The 13,398-nt window shown below is 40.9% G+C and overlaps 1 protein-coding gene across 6 annotated transcripts in view; it reads left to right on the top strand.

Annotated features, from left to right (window-relative positions):
• The first annotated feature begins 6,554 nt into the window (after positions 1-6,554).
• The window catches only part of TRMT11 (tRNA methyltransferase 11), a 54,470-nt gene continuing 47,626 nt past the window's right edge, over positions 6,555-13,398 (top strand). For 3 of the 6 annotated variants that reach the window (XM_036085470.2, XM_036085467.2, XM_078054771.1), the window contains exons 1-2: positions 6,555-6,692; positions 12,343-12,408. In XM_036085470.2, the coding sequence (XP_035941363.1) occupies positions 6,621-6,692; positions 12,343-12,408 (138 nt within the window). In that variant the 5' untranslated portion in view covers positions 6,555-6,620. Of the gene's footprint in view, positions 6,693-10,921; positions 10,965-12,342; positions 12,409-13,398 lie in introns of all 6 variants that reach the window. The other 3 variants (XM_036085471.2, XM_036085472.2, XM_036085475.2) reach the window with 3 other exon arrangements.

The raw sequence follows: 13,398 nt of genomic DNA, 5'->3' as shown, positions 1-13,398 counted from the left end.
GTATTCCTGTTACTCCACATCCTTGCCAAAATTTGGTGTTGTCAGTGTTTGGGATTTGTCCATTCTACTAAGTGTGCAGTGGTAGCTCATTCTACTAAGTGTGCAGTGGGAGCTCATTCCTTTTCTCTGATGACATATAATATGGAGCATGTTTTCATATGGCCATTTACCATCTGTGTATCTTCTTTGGTGAGGTGTCTATTAAGGTTGTAGGCCCATTTTTAAATTGATTTGTTTTCTTATTGTTGGGCTCTACATTCAGTACGGAGTCTGCTTGTCCCTCTTCCTCTGCTCCTCCCCCTGCTTGCGTGCTCAATCTCTCTCTCAAATAAATAAAATCTTAAAAAAAAAAATCAGATCCTTGTATGATTATTTAAAGACACACAGGTGAAGATGGATCCACAATCAACCATCATCCATTAATTAAACCAATCCCCAAGTCAAATATTTTCAGGTAAATGTATTATATTTCCTATTGATGTAAAACAGGCACCTCAAGCTTATTTCCCCCTCCTCTCCCCATTCCTCTCAGTCTTCCCCATCTTTGTTAATGGCAACTGCAAACTTTCAGTTGCTCAGGCCAAAAATCTTGTAGTCATCCTTGACTCCTGTCTCTCATACTTCATATCCGACACATTAGCAAACCTTATCAGTAGTATTCTCAAAATATATTCAGGATTTGACCACTTCTCCCCACTTGTACTTCTGTCTTCTTGGCCAAATTCTCCTCGTCTCTTGTCTAGATTATTGCAGTTGGCCTTCACACTATCTCTTTTGTCTGTGTCTACTACCCTCCAGTCTATTCTCAACACATTTGTACATTCAATATGTAGAACATGTATGCCTGGATGTTCTCTTAGCCCACAGTTGCCAAACAATTTGCCCTCAGACACGAGGGACCTGAAACAAAAATCAGTTCATTCCTCTCAGTGCCCAGTGTCTCTCTGCCTTTTTGGACACTCCTCTTCTCTTGCTTGGAACGTTGCTAGAATCACTTGAGTAGGCTCCATTCTTCCAGTTGCTTCCTTCTGGCACAGCATCCATCAGAATATTTTCTAAATTATGACCTGGTTATGCAATTTTCTTGCTTGTGAAAACCTGTTTTCCCTCAGAATTACTCACCAGCATGTTCACCTTAATCTCCTGCACTTGTATCCCATTATGCCAACCATTTTTACTATTCCAACTAAACTGAGCACAGCTTTGGAAATCTGTTCATTTTTAAAAGCTGGGTTAAAATGTTATCTCCTCTTCAAAGTCTTCCCTGATACTCCCATCCACAATCACAGCAGTATTGTTTCTTTAGCTCTAGTCTGTGAGATTTTATTTTCCCAGCATAGACCTTACACAGTCTAACTGGGAAATAGGGGGATATCTCTTACCACTGGATTTTGACCTTTTTTATGAGCTGGGGGATCTAATTTTTTATCTTGTATCCCCATTGCCTTAGTTCAGTGACTGATTTATATTAGTGGTCAATAAAGATTTTATTTTAATTTCTGAGTCCCTTAAAATGTTACCATAATAAACCAAAATCTAATTGAGCACCATGATAACCCTAATTCCAACTACTTTCAATCTAAAAATCAGGAGTATAACCTAGACGTCTGCTGAATCTCCGTGACCTTATGTTCTTCGTGGCAGTATGCATGACCACTATAACTTAGGTATAAAACCTCTTTGAGTTTCAGAAGAATTCACCCACACCAAGCATTTCAAGCATTTAATAACCAAACTTGCTGGGCAATGGTAAAATAGCACCTAGCTCCTGCCATCTTGCCGACTCTCTTTTTCTCTACTTCTCCCTTTGCCTTTAGAACATGTTTCTCTTCTTTTTGCATTAGAATTTTTAAAATTATCTGTAAAGCCTTTCTTCTAGCCAACATGCGTGGCCCATAGGAAATCACCTAACTTAAGTAGGCTATTCTAGATATTTTCTCAGCTAAGGAGATTTTCTTGAGATTCTCAATCTAGCTGGTAAGAGGAATATTTTCTTCTTGTTACACCTTCTGCTGAGAAACATATTTTTTTTTTTTTAAAGATTTTATTTATTTATTCATGAGAGACAGAGAGAGAGAGAGACAGAGGCAGAGGGAGAAGCAGGCTCCCCGCGGAGCAGGGAGCCCGATGTGGGACTCGATCCCAGGACCCTGGGATCATGACCTGAGCCGAAGGCAGACGCTTAACCATCTGAGCCACCCAGGCGCCCCAGGACTTTGCATTTCTAAGTGGTTCCCAGGTGATGATGTTGCTGATAGCTGCCATCAAATTAACAACTGAAGTGTTTTTAAAAATATGTTTAGGCCACACCCCAAATTAAATTCAAATCCCCGGGGACAGGTTTTAGGCCTCGAATTTTTAAAAATTCCTCAGGTAATTTCAACGTGCAGCCAAGTTTTAAGAATCTGTGCCCTGTAGGATTGAGTAAAACTCCTCCTATGGCCCTGTTAAAGTAGTTCTGAGGAAGATGCCTTTTAGGGATTTGAGACCATTTATTTTATATGTAATAATTTTTCCCCCTGGAAGCAAATAAGATCAAGAGCTGGTGATTACTGGGAATTATGCTTAAATAAGAATCTGTGGGGGGCGCCTGGGTGGCTCAGTCGTTAAGCGTCTGCCTTCGGCTCAGGTCATGATCCCAGAGTCCTGGGATCGAGCCCCACATCGGGCTCCCTGCTCGGTGGGAAGCCTGCTTCTCCCTCTCCCACTCCCCCTGCTTGTGTTCCCTCTCTCGCTGTATCTCTCTCTGTCAAATAAATAAATAAAATATTAAAAAAAAAAAAAAAGAATCTGTGGGTCCCTTCCTAGAAGGTAAGTTGCACACTTACTTTGGGACTGTTAATACTTGCATATTGCCAAAAGCCTTCCTTTGTTTAGAAGTCATTTACTTACATTTTAGGAAGGAAAGAAGAAAGGGAGAGTAGGAAAGTGGAAAGCAGGGAAGGAGGAAGGACAAAAAATTTGGCTCAAATGTGGCAAATGCACTGTGAACTTACATCACCTCTGCTTCATGAGTTCTGCCCAAGAGAAGTAATAAATGGGGTCCCATTCAAAAGTGCGCAAAGCTGGGCGCCTGGGTGGCTCAGATGGTTAAGCATCTGCCTTTGGCTCAGGTCATGATCCCGGGGTCCTGGGATCGAGTTCTGCATCAGGCTCCCTGCTCAGTGCAGAGCCTGCTTCTCCCTCTCCCTCTGCCATTCCCTCTACTTGTGCTCTTCTATCTCTCTGTCAAATAAATAAATAAAATCTTAAAAAAAAAAAAAGTGCACAAAGCCACGTAAGCTACAAAGCTGAAGACTGGAGCAGTTTGGATGATATCCAGGTCTTGCTTGGCCTTGTATTTGGAGTGGGATAAAAGTAGAATGAAAGATTTTTTGGTATCTTATGATCTCGATCTCATTGCAAACAAAAGAATTAAATTAAGTACCAGCCCAAGGAAGGAAGGCATCCCTAATTTTGGCAGGCCCTAGGTTAGGCTCCTTTTGGAAAACTGTTTCTATTTCAGCCAGTTGCTAAGATATGGTGAGAGTTGTTCTCTAGCCTAGCTCAATCAGGCTGCCATCTTACCTCTGTCTGGAAATGTATGGCTTTTGATTATTTGAATTTTCGCAGCATTAGAGTTTAAGGATGGCCAGGACAGAAGGCTGAATCTCCAGCCCATTTTCCTTCACATTTTTTCTATGCACAGAACCTACTTCACAGGAAGCAAATTAATAGGTCTAGTTTACAACTAGGATTTCAGGTTTGTTTGGGGGGAATTTTTTGACCAGAGGACAAGCTCTACTTTTCTCCACTTCTGGAGATCTTGAGTCATATTTAAATCAACTGCAGCTGCTTAAGTTTGAACTGGTGCCGTATCCTATCTTGTTCAATTTTGTTTCCTGAGAGCACCCAGTGTTTGTACTCTCTTCTCCTCTTCCTGGATTATCTTCATTTAGATTGAGGATACTGGAGACGCTTCTGGCATTTCATGAAATTAGAAGTTGGTCAAGAATGCTTACCATAGTGAAGTCCCCATAGTTGTTATATAACTTGTTCCAATAAAACTTTATTCTCCAAACTGTTCAAAAGCCCCTTGTTTTTTACTCATTGCAAAAATCTTCTAGTCTTGGGACACCTGGGTGGCTCAGTCAGTTAAGCTTCTGCCTTCGGCTCATATCATGATCCTAGGGCCCTGCGATCGAGTCCACGTTGGGCTCCTTGCTCAGCGGGGAGGCTGCTTCTCCCTCTGCCTGCCACTCCCCCTGCTTGTGCGTGCTCTCTCTCTAGCAAATAAATAAAATCTTAAAAAAAAAACTTCTAGTCTTAATACATATGCAGAGAAGTTTCCTACTTGGTGCACAAATGTCTATGGCTCTCTGTGATACCCAACCCCTTTTCAAATGTTAGATGCTCAGCCTGAGACAGATGCATAGACAGTTGTAACGTTACACATGACTTCTGTTGCTGGGATCTGTTAACTCTCTACTCATTTCCTTTCTTCACTGACTCTGCCCTAATACTCTCAACAGTATAAGGGCCTGTTATAACCAGAACTCAAGATTCTCCTACTTTCGGGTCCTAACTATCTAGGAATGATTCTGGTTTTCAGTCATCATCAGGCTAGATCAGAGACTCAAATGCTTACATAATAGTAATCTCACAGGAGGAGCCAAGTTTCTAAGAAGTCTGCCCTGGTGGATGAAGCATGGATGAAGGTTTGGATCAGTTCCCAGAAGATGGACTATGAACTTTCTTGCCCCTTCCAGTACAAATTAAAAAAAAAAAAAAGAAAAAAAACCAAAGACAATTGTGAGTCTTTAGATGTTAGTTTAAATACCAACTTTCAAAGTCCATACTCTCTTGCTGCTCCTTAAGGACTTTAGTAAGCTCAAAAACATGGAACAGCTCTGGTGTGACTTCTTCAAAGGCAGTTTAATTGATCTCACAAGTAGTTCCACACTAACCCTAATGGCCTGGTCTGTGCAGGGTTAATTTCTACTTCCCCAGACCATGTAACCAACAGTTTGAGATTCTTGATGTACGTGACGTCCTGCTCATTTCTGGAGTGGAGAATCAGTGGGGATTTAGTCATGAACCTTAGCTTTAAGGAAGCTAAGGACGCTCATGTGAAAAATCAGTGAACCTTGAATTTGGGTTCTCGTAGGCCATGTATTCTCATTTGATATCTCTGCATAGCATCCTATTAATCCAGGCATGAAAATCACCACCTCTATGATATCCCCTATAAAGTTACTCCATTAAAATTTAATGTTTGGTAATTCTGACAAGCTTTGGGGATAGGGCATATCAAGCACTGCACATCATTCCCCTAATATTTCATTGGTTCTCTGTCCCACCTTGACCTCTCGTTTCATGTTTCATACTTTTATCCCTTTTGAAGCCTTGAGGCCAAGAGACATCTGTGCTCCTCAGAGACTCACTTTATTGCTTATCTTAAGTGGACTTACCAAGATGTTTTCCTAACAGACAGATTGCTTGGAAATTTTACTTTTTTTTTTTTTTTAAAGAGAAGTCTCCTTAAATTCCATTTATTTGCCCCATACAATATGCCAGGTGTTTTATTAAACACTTTATGTACATTATTCCACTTAATCCTAACAGTCCCTTGAGGAAGGCAGTATTACTTCATTTTAAATAAAACTGCTGTCAAAGGAGGCTAAGAAATTTGCTTAAGAGCGCATAGATTGTAAATAGTGGAATTGAGATTTGAACCTAAGATTGACATCACAGCTTATGTTCTTAATCATGGCTATGAAGTATGGAGTATGTTCCCAGCACATGGTGCTTGGAATATGTAGTACTCTTGTACTTTGTGCAATATTATGGTGGGATGCAAAATAAACTGCTCTCAATAAGGCAAAAGCAATAATGTATATACATAGACTATGCAAATTTTTAGAATTTATGATATGCTACTTATTTTATGTGCTACGAAATCTGTGCCAGCGTGAATAGTTAGAAGCAATTTCCATCGTTTTAATATAGAGTTGGCTGTGGACTGGGCCTGTGAGTCTAACATCACAACCTCCTAATAACTGAGTAAATTATTGAGGACGACATTGTGTTTTCTATCAGGTATAGAATGAACCGTAAGAGATGATCTAGGTCAAGAGCTTATTCTAATTGGCGTAGAAGGCATGTATCCCTGAAAAAGTATTGCAAAAATACAAAAAGTATAATAAATATTAGATGAGTGGCCCAGATTCTCCACGCTTGGAGTGGCTAGAGAAGTCTGCACGGAAAAGGTAAAATTCCAGTCCAGTTTTGAAGAACTAGGATTTGAAGCGTTCTTAGAAAAAGTTGGAAGTACGTTCCTGGTGGGAGGATCGATGGGAACTTGTTTTATCGCAACCTGCTACCGAACACAACACGGCCCCTCACACCAGCTACTTGTACTTCCGCATTTCAACCAGAAAGTGCCTCGCAGCGGACGTGGCCCCTCCAGCAGCGTCCCGGCTCAACGTATCCGTGTGCGGAACCCCGGGACAGCACCCGCCTTGCCCAGCTTCCGCTTCCGGCCGTTCAGGCTCCGCCTCAGCGGAAAAGGCTGTGGGCAGGAGGGGGGAGAAGAGGTGGGAAACTGCTCGCGCCGCGCAGGCGCACCGTAGGCGGCCGCAATGGCGCTGTCGTGCACCCTGAATAGGTATCTGCTGCTCATGGCGCAAGAGCACCTGGAGTTCCGCCTACCGGTGAGCCCGCACTGCCCTCCACAGCTTCTTGACGGGAGAGGACGGCACGGTGGGGGTTGGTGTGCGGGCGGCGGAGATCTCAGCTTCAGCAAGCAGGGATCCGGGTGTGTGTGCTTGTCGGGGATATCACGCGTCCCCAGTCCCTCGGTCCCTGGGAAGGATCCGAGCTCGGCCGAGGGTGTGTGAGAGAGAAGTCCAAGACACTCTCACAGACTTGCCAAGCATTTTCATTCATTCTTCTGCCCATGCATCAGGTATTGGAGTTAGGCAGATGAATATGACCCGTCCTCTCTCTCCAGGAACTCTTGTCTAGCGGAGAATAGAGACAGCCAACAGAAATGCTCAGTGCCGTGTTTTAAGTGGCAAATATGCAGGTCATACCCCGTGGAGGAGGGTGGAATTGCTGGTGGTGGTGGTAGGTGGCAAGGGTTAGATGATGGAGAAGTTGGGAAAAGTGTTTCATTCATTCAAGAAACATTTTCAGAGTACTTGTAATTACATGTGCTGGACGCTGGGGATATGGAGATGGCAAAGACTGTTTCTGTCTTCAAGGAGCTTACTATTTAGGCTAAGGTCCGAGCAGATGTATAAACATTAAGAAATAACATTTGTAAGTGCAATGGTAGATGCGTAGGGAAAAAGGAGAGCATAGAAGGGGAATCTAATCCACCTGAGGGGGTGAGGGATGTTGGCCTTTAAGATCGCTTGCATGAGGATATGACACTTGAACGGTAACTAAAGTATGAGTAGGAGTTAGCCAGGCCAAGGATATAAATAAATTAGAATTATAATTCAGTATTACTGGATTATGAAATATGTAGCTGAGTGACAAGAAGAGAGCAGGAGAGGTAGATAGGGGCCAGAAAATGCAAAGCCTTGAATACTCTGGAAGGGAAGAGAAAATTTATTTAGCTTGTAAGGGAAATTTACTGAAAGAGTTTTAAGCAAAGAAGATTTTCCTTTAAAAATCACTTTGGCAGCGATAATGAGGATAGATTTGAGAGGAATAAGTCTGGAATCAGAGGCCAGTTAGGAGCCTGTTGGAATAGTCTTGTTAGTAGATTAAGAAGGCCTGAATTAGGGTAGGGGTAAAAGAATGGGATAGACTGGGAAAATATTTAGGTGATGAAATCATCAGGACCTGATGATTGAATATGGGGGGAACAGGGGCCAGTCAAGGATGACTCCTGGGGTGCATATAAGCACATCTCCATTTAAAATGTAGAGCACAGGCAGATGAAAGATTTAAATTTTGGTTATTATGAATTTGATGTGTTTGTGTAATATCAAGTGGAGATGACTGGGGGTGGGGGGGCAGTGAATATAGGAGTATGCATGGAGTAGGATAGAGTGGTCTGGACTGGTAATAAATGTTTTGGAAGCTTCTGCATTTGAACTAGGAGAGAAAGTGAAATTATTCAGAGAAAGCATAGTGTCGAAAGAATGGTGGGCCAAATACAGGAGCTTGGAAGCATTGATACTGGGGGGAAGTGAGAAAAGAGGAGGTAATGAGGAGGACTGGCAAGTCTCAGAATAGAAAAACTTTGGGGGCACAGAAATGAGGAGGGTAAAGTTTTAGGAATTTTGCTATAACTGTTGTGTAGAGTTTTGGAGTGGGGTGGTAAGCTAGATTGCTTGATTTAATGGTCACTGGAAAATGAGGAAGGGGAGATAGACTGCTCTTAACTAGAGCATAAGAAGGGAAAGTAAGAGATTGGTTAACAGTTTGAGGGAGGCCTAGGGTCAGGCAAAGTTTACAGGCTGAAGAGAAGGGGAGAATGGATATAAGGGCACGGTGGGAGGTGTTGGCCTTTCACTAGAAGGGGAGAGTGGGTAGAGGAGAGTTAGGCTGGATGTGGGGTAGCTGCCCGAGGGTCTGTTTTCTAGGTTATGAATGAGTCACGGTTGTTTTTTGAGAGATCAGGGACCAAGCAGTTGAGTGGAGAAATTGGGAAAAATAGTTAAATTTGAAATAGTCATTGAGAGCAAAGAGGGAGCTGACAAGTTAAAAATTGAGAACACAGGTATTAGAGCAATGCTGGAAACCCAGCTGAGGGTGATGATCATGTATTTGTAATTGTGCTGAGATTCTCCGATTTTCTTCAGTTGTGCGCAATTCACTGGCCTCAGGAGTTATGAAGGAAGACTGTGGCGTTGATTCAGGATTAATGTTTTGCTGAGCAGGTGCATTGGCAAGATAGGGGTGTAAGGGCATAGAGTGTTAAGGAGGAAGTAATATTTTAATAGATCTTAATTGATAAAGAGCTGTTTTGTGGGTAAAGAGGACTGGAAAGCCCACTTCAGTGAGAAACAAAAGCAAGTGTAAAGGCATGGAAGGAGTTGATTATGGTGTTTTGGGGTGTGGGATGTGTGGGGACTGAGGATGAAGTAATGGGCAGTGGGGCTAGAGAGGTGGGTAGGATCCAGAGTTTGAAATGTTTTGAAACCATTGCAAGGAATTTGGATTTTATTTTAGATTTAATGGGGAGCCATTGACTCTTTTTAAGTCAGGAAGTTACCATTTTTTTTCTTTTTAAACCAGTGGGTGACTAGTAATCATTTGTGTTTTAGCGGGAGAATTCTGGAGTACAAGAGAAAGGATACTGGAGTGGAAATAGAAGCCAAGGAGGGTGTGTGCCTCTAGTCCGGCAGTGCGGTGTGAATGGAGTGGCTAGGCTGCAGTCTTCAGAATAACATCCCTAATACTTGGACATTTTATCTGTTTCTTCTTCTTAAATTATTCTTAGTGTCTTACCCTGGTGCCAGTTTAATCTCCCAAAAAGCTCAGTTCTCTTTTACACCCTCATTGTCCCGAGGCTGAAACTTCTTAGTCTGGCATTAGCCCACCATTGCATGGTTCTTTGCTCTGTCTCCTCCCACCTCCCACCTCATTCCCTGAATGACGCCCTCAGTGTTCATGCTTCGGCCTGTGCTGCCTTCTGTCTAGTTGGGTCTTCCTGATTCCAGTCTTCATTCTATGGATTTTACATAGTCACTATTCATTGAGATTTACCTACACATTTATTTTAGGTTTATTTTTTTACTTGATTCTTTTTCAACTCTGCAGTTTCCTTTTTAATGGGTTTTTAGTCTTTGCCAAAATTCTTTTTTTTTTTTTTTTTTAAAGATTTTATTTATTCATTTATTTGAGAGAGTGAGAGAGAGAGCACATGAGAGGGGGGAAGGTCAGAGGGAGAAGCAGACTCCCTGCCGAGCAGGGAGCCCGATGCGGGACTCGATCCCGGGACTCCAGGATCATGACCTGAGCCGAAGGCAGTCGCTTAACCAACTGAGCCACCCAGGCGCCCCAAAATTCTTAATTATGTCTTTTATCCCCTTCAATATAGAAAGCATAGTTAAGTATGACAAACTGTAGAAAGCACACATATTAAATATGATAAAAGAAGTCCTGTGGGCCTGTTGCTTTTGTGTATTGTTTCTCTTGGTTCTTTTTCCTATGTGTGCTGGCTTATTTTTTAAACCTACACTAGATATATTTGGAAAGTTATTTGAAGAAATAACATGAGGCCTCGGGTGATGTAAATCCTCTTGAAGTAGGATCATTAATGATCTAGGATGACTTGAACTCATTTCCAGGTATTAAGTTTTGTTTCTGTTCTGATTCATACATGTTCCTCTGGTATGTAGCTTTTGGGGATCCCAGTCCAAACTGGGTGGTTTATCAAGCCATCTTTCTTTTCCATGGATGGCCCAATATTTTTTTTTTTTTTTTGATTTATTTATTTGAAAGAGAGAGAATGAGAGAGAGAGAGAGAGAGAGAGAGAGAGCGAGCGAGCACATGAGAGGGGGGAGGGTCAGAGGGAGAAGCAGACTCTCTGCTGAGCAGGGAGCCCGATGTGGGACTCGATCCGGGGACTCCAGGATCATGACCTGAGCCTAAGGCAGTTGCTTAACCAACTGAGCCACCCAGGCCCCTCTGGCCCAATATTCTTTTTGTTCCTCTAGCTCCATTAAGCTGTCAAAAGGACCATCCACCCTCACAGCTGCTTTTGGAATTGGTAAATACCCTGGGAAGCAAGTGGCTGCACCTTGGGATTTCTGGCTTCTCCTGAAGTTTGGTTTGGTAATTCTTGTAATTGCTCCAAGCGTTCAATCAGATGCCAGGTTTTTCTAGTTCTCAGCAGAAGGCTCAACCTGCATTACCTAGTTTGCCATCGCTAGAAGTGGAAGTCCTCTTTCATCTATGCAGGTTCTCTCTGTATTCCAGGTCTTAAGACAGTTTCCATGAAAACTTTTCTTCTGAAACTGAGGTAATCTTTTCTCCCTTGAACTCTAATATAATACCTTTTTGCTTTTACTTCTTTAAGAGCACTCACTGTTTTACAGCTCACATTTCAGTTACTAGGTTGAATGTTTTGTTCTATTAGACCATAAGCTCCCTGAAGATAAATATGTATTTATCTTTACATAGCTCACTGCCTTGTACATATTAGTTTCTTAGTTAAGTATTGAGAGGATCCCTTTGGGGAAGGCAATCAAGAGGACAGTCTACACTTTTGAGTCCATCTACTGTTTCAGAACTGCTAAGCAGGAAAACTGTAATGAGTAGCTGCCTTTATGATTTAAAATGAGAGATTAGAAATATAATGTGTACTGTTTTACCTTTGTAGAGTTAATCAGGGCCAGTTTTAGTTGGTGCCTGCCTTATTGTACTAGAGTTTAGACACCTGGGTTTCATTGCTAGCTCTGAAACAAACTAAATGGATGAAAAATTGAGTGGCTAAAAGAACTGAAAAGCTCACGTGAATTAACGCATGAGGCCTGCCCCAGATCACGTGACCTTTTCAGTTACCGTCAGTATTTACTGATAGACTATGCAAGTTTTTGGTCTGTCCATATAATTCAACTGAATTTAGCCCCTTGTAAATCCAAGGATTAAAAAGAAAAGATTTGTTGCCCTTCTCCTAGTTGGGATGAAAAGGGATTGTAGGCACCCAGCAGAGGGTACCTATCTCTGATTGGGTTACCTCCTCCATAAGGCCTACAGAGAGGAGTGGGATTCTACCTGCTTTATGTTATTTGAGGAGACAGAATTTGTTAACAGTATATATTGTAAAATTTGTATCGTCTTCTTGTATTTATCAATACAAAGTGATTGCTTCATAGAATATAATATTATCTGAACAGATTTCAACTTTGCATTCCTGATGTTTTTAAAGTAGCTATTGTGTTCTCTTTCTAGTTCTGTTACTTCATCCAGAAAGAAGAGGCTAACTTACTATAACTTCTGTTTAATAAATCCACAGTGATGCTTCCTGGTTAATGACTTATTTCTTGTCTAAACATCCTCAACTTATCTGTTTAATAATTCATTTTATTTTTATTGATCAGTTGTCAGATTTACTAATCTATAGTTTTTGTCATCCATTTTTTCCAAAATCAGGGCATTTTCTGAGCAAGTCTTTAGGCAGCCTTCTTGTGTAAAATTTCTCAGAAATTACTTAACTGTGGTTGTGACTGTAAAATTTTTTCAGAACCTAGAGTTGTAATTTGTCAGGTGTTGAAATTTAAATGCCTCAGGTAGGTTACTTGCCCACTTTTAAAAAAATCTTATTATACCTATATCTGTTAGTGGACTTTGAGTTCCCTGTGTTAAAATATGTTCTTTCTATAATATTTTCAATGTAGGAAATAAAGTCTTTGCTTTCACTTTTTGGAGGTCAGTTCATCAGTAGTCAGGAAACTTATGGAAAGGTAAGTTGAATTTATATTTTTCATTAGACTATGTGTAGTATATTTATAAGTAGAATCTTCGGAAGAGAAAAACGGCAAATCTTAAATTTATATTTGTGTGGTTACTTGTTTCTGTTTCTCGGGGCAATTGAATAAAAAGGTTATTTTTGGAAAAAAGTTGTGGTTTTGGAATCTCATTTATTTCCAGTGTTCATTTAGTGTACTAGTTTTAATTTTTAACTCAACACTTGTACCACAATTGGTATCTGTCCCTTAATTGAAAAAAAGGGCTGTTTTCTGTTGATGAGGTATGATTAGAATTAAAATTTAGAATTTAGTGGAATTTCAGACTTATATTGGGAATTATTTAAGCATTTGAAATTGCAGATGTGTAAGATTATGAATTTATGAACTTTGTATTTTGTATTTGATAGTTTATCAGTGTATTAGAGAAGTTTGGGAAATAGAAAAAGTCATTCATAATTCTGCTTCCTTCATGTGACTTATAATTTGAGGGTACTGCCTTCCAATCTTTTTCATATACTTTTTTTCCCCTTTAGTTCTAAAGATTTTTTTTTTTTTTTTTTTATTTATTTGAGACAGAGAGAATGAGAGAGGGAGAGCACATGAGAGGGGGGAGGGTCAGAGGGAGAAGCAGGCTCCTTGCTGAGCAGGGAGCCCGATGCGGGACTCGATCCAGGGACTCCAGGATCATGACCTGAGCCGAAGGCAGTCGCTTAACCAACTGAGCCACCCAGGCGCCCCCCCTTTAGTTCTAATACTACTTATGAACTTCTTCAGTCTCTTTTTCACTTGATAATATTAATATAGGCACATGTTGCTACATAGCCTTCATCACTAACAGGGTTGTATAATATTTTCTATTGATTAGTTCTATCATTATTTATCTAATGATTTCATTTCCTTCAGATTGCTTTTAAATTTTTCTAAAAAAAAATAATACTGAGATAACCATCTTTTTTCTGTTTGGATTATTTTGAAATTTTCTGT

This window comes from Halichoerus grypus, chromosome 9, assembly GCF_964656455.1.
Source record: "Halichoerus grypus chromosome 9, mHalGry1.hap1.1, whole genome shotgun sequence".
Classification (NCBI taxonomy): Eukaryota; Metazoa; Chordata; class Mammalia; order Carnivora; family Phocidae; genus Halichoerus; species Halichoerus grypus.
The sequence above is the reverse complement of the archived record's forward strand: the minus strand, read 5'-3'. Positions and strand labels throughout refer to the sequence as shown.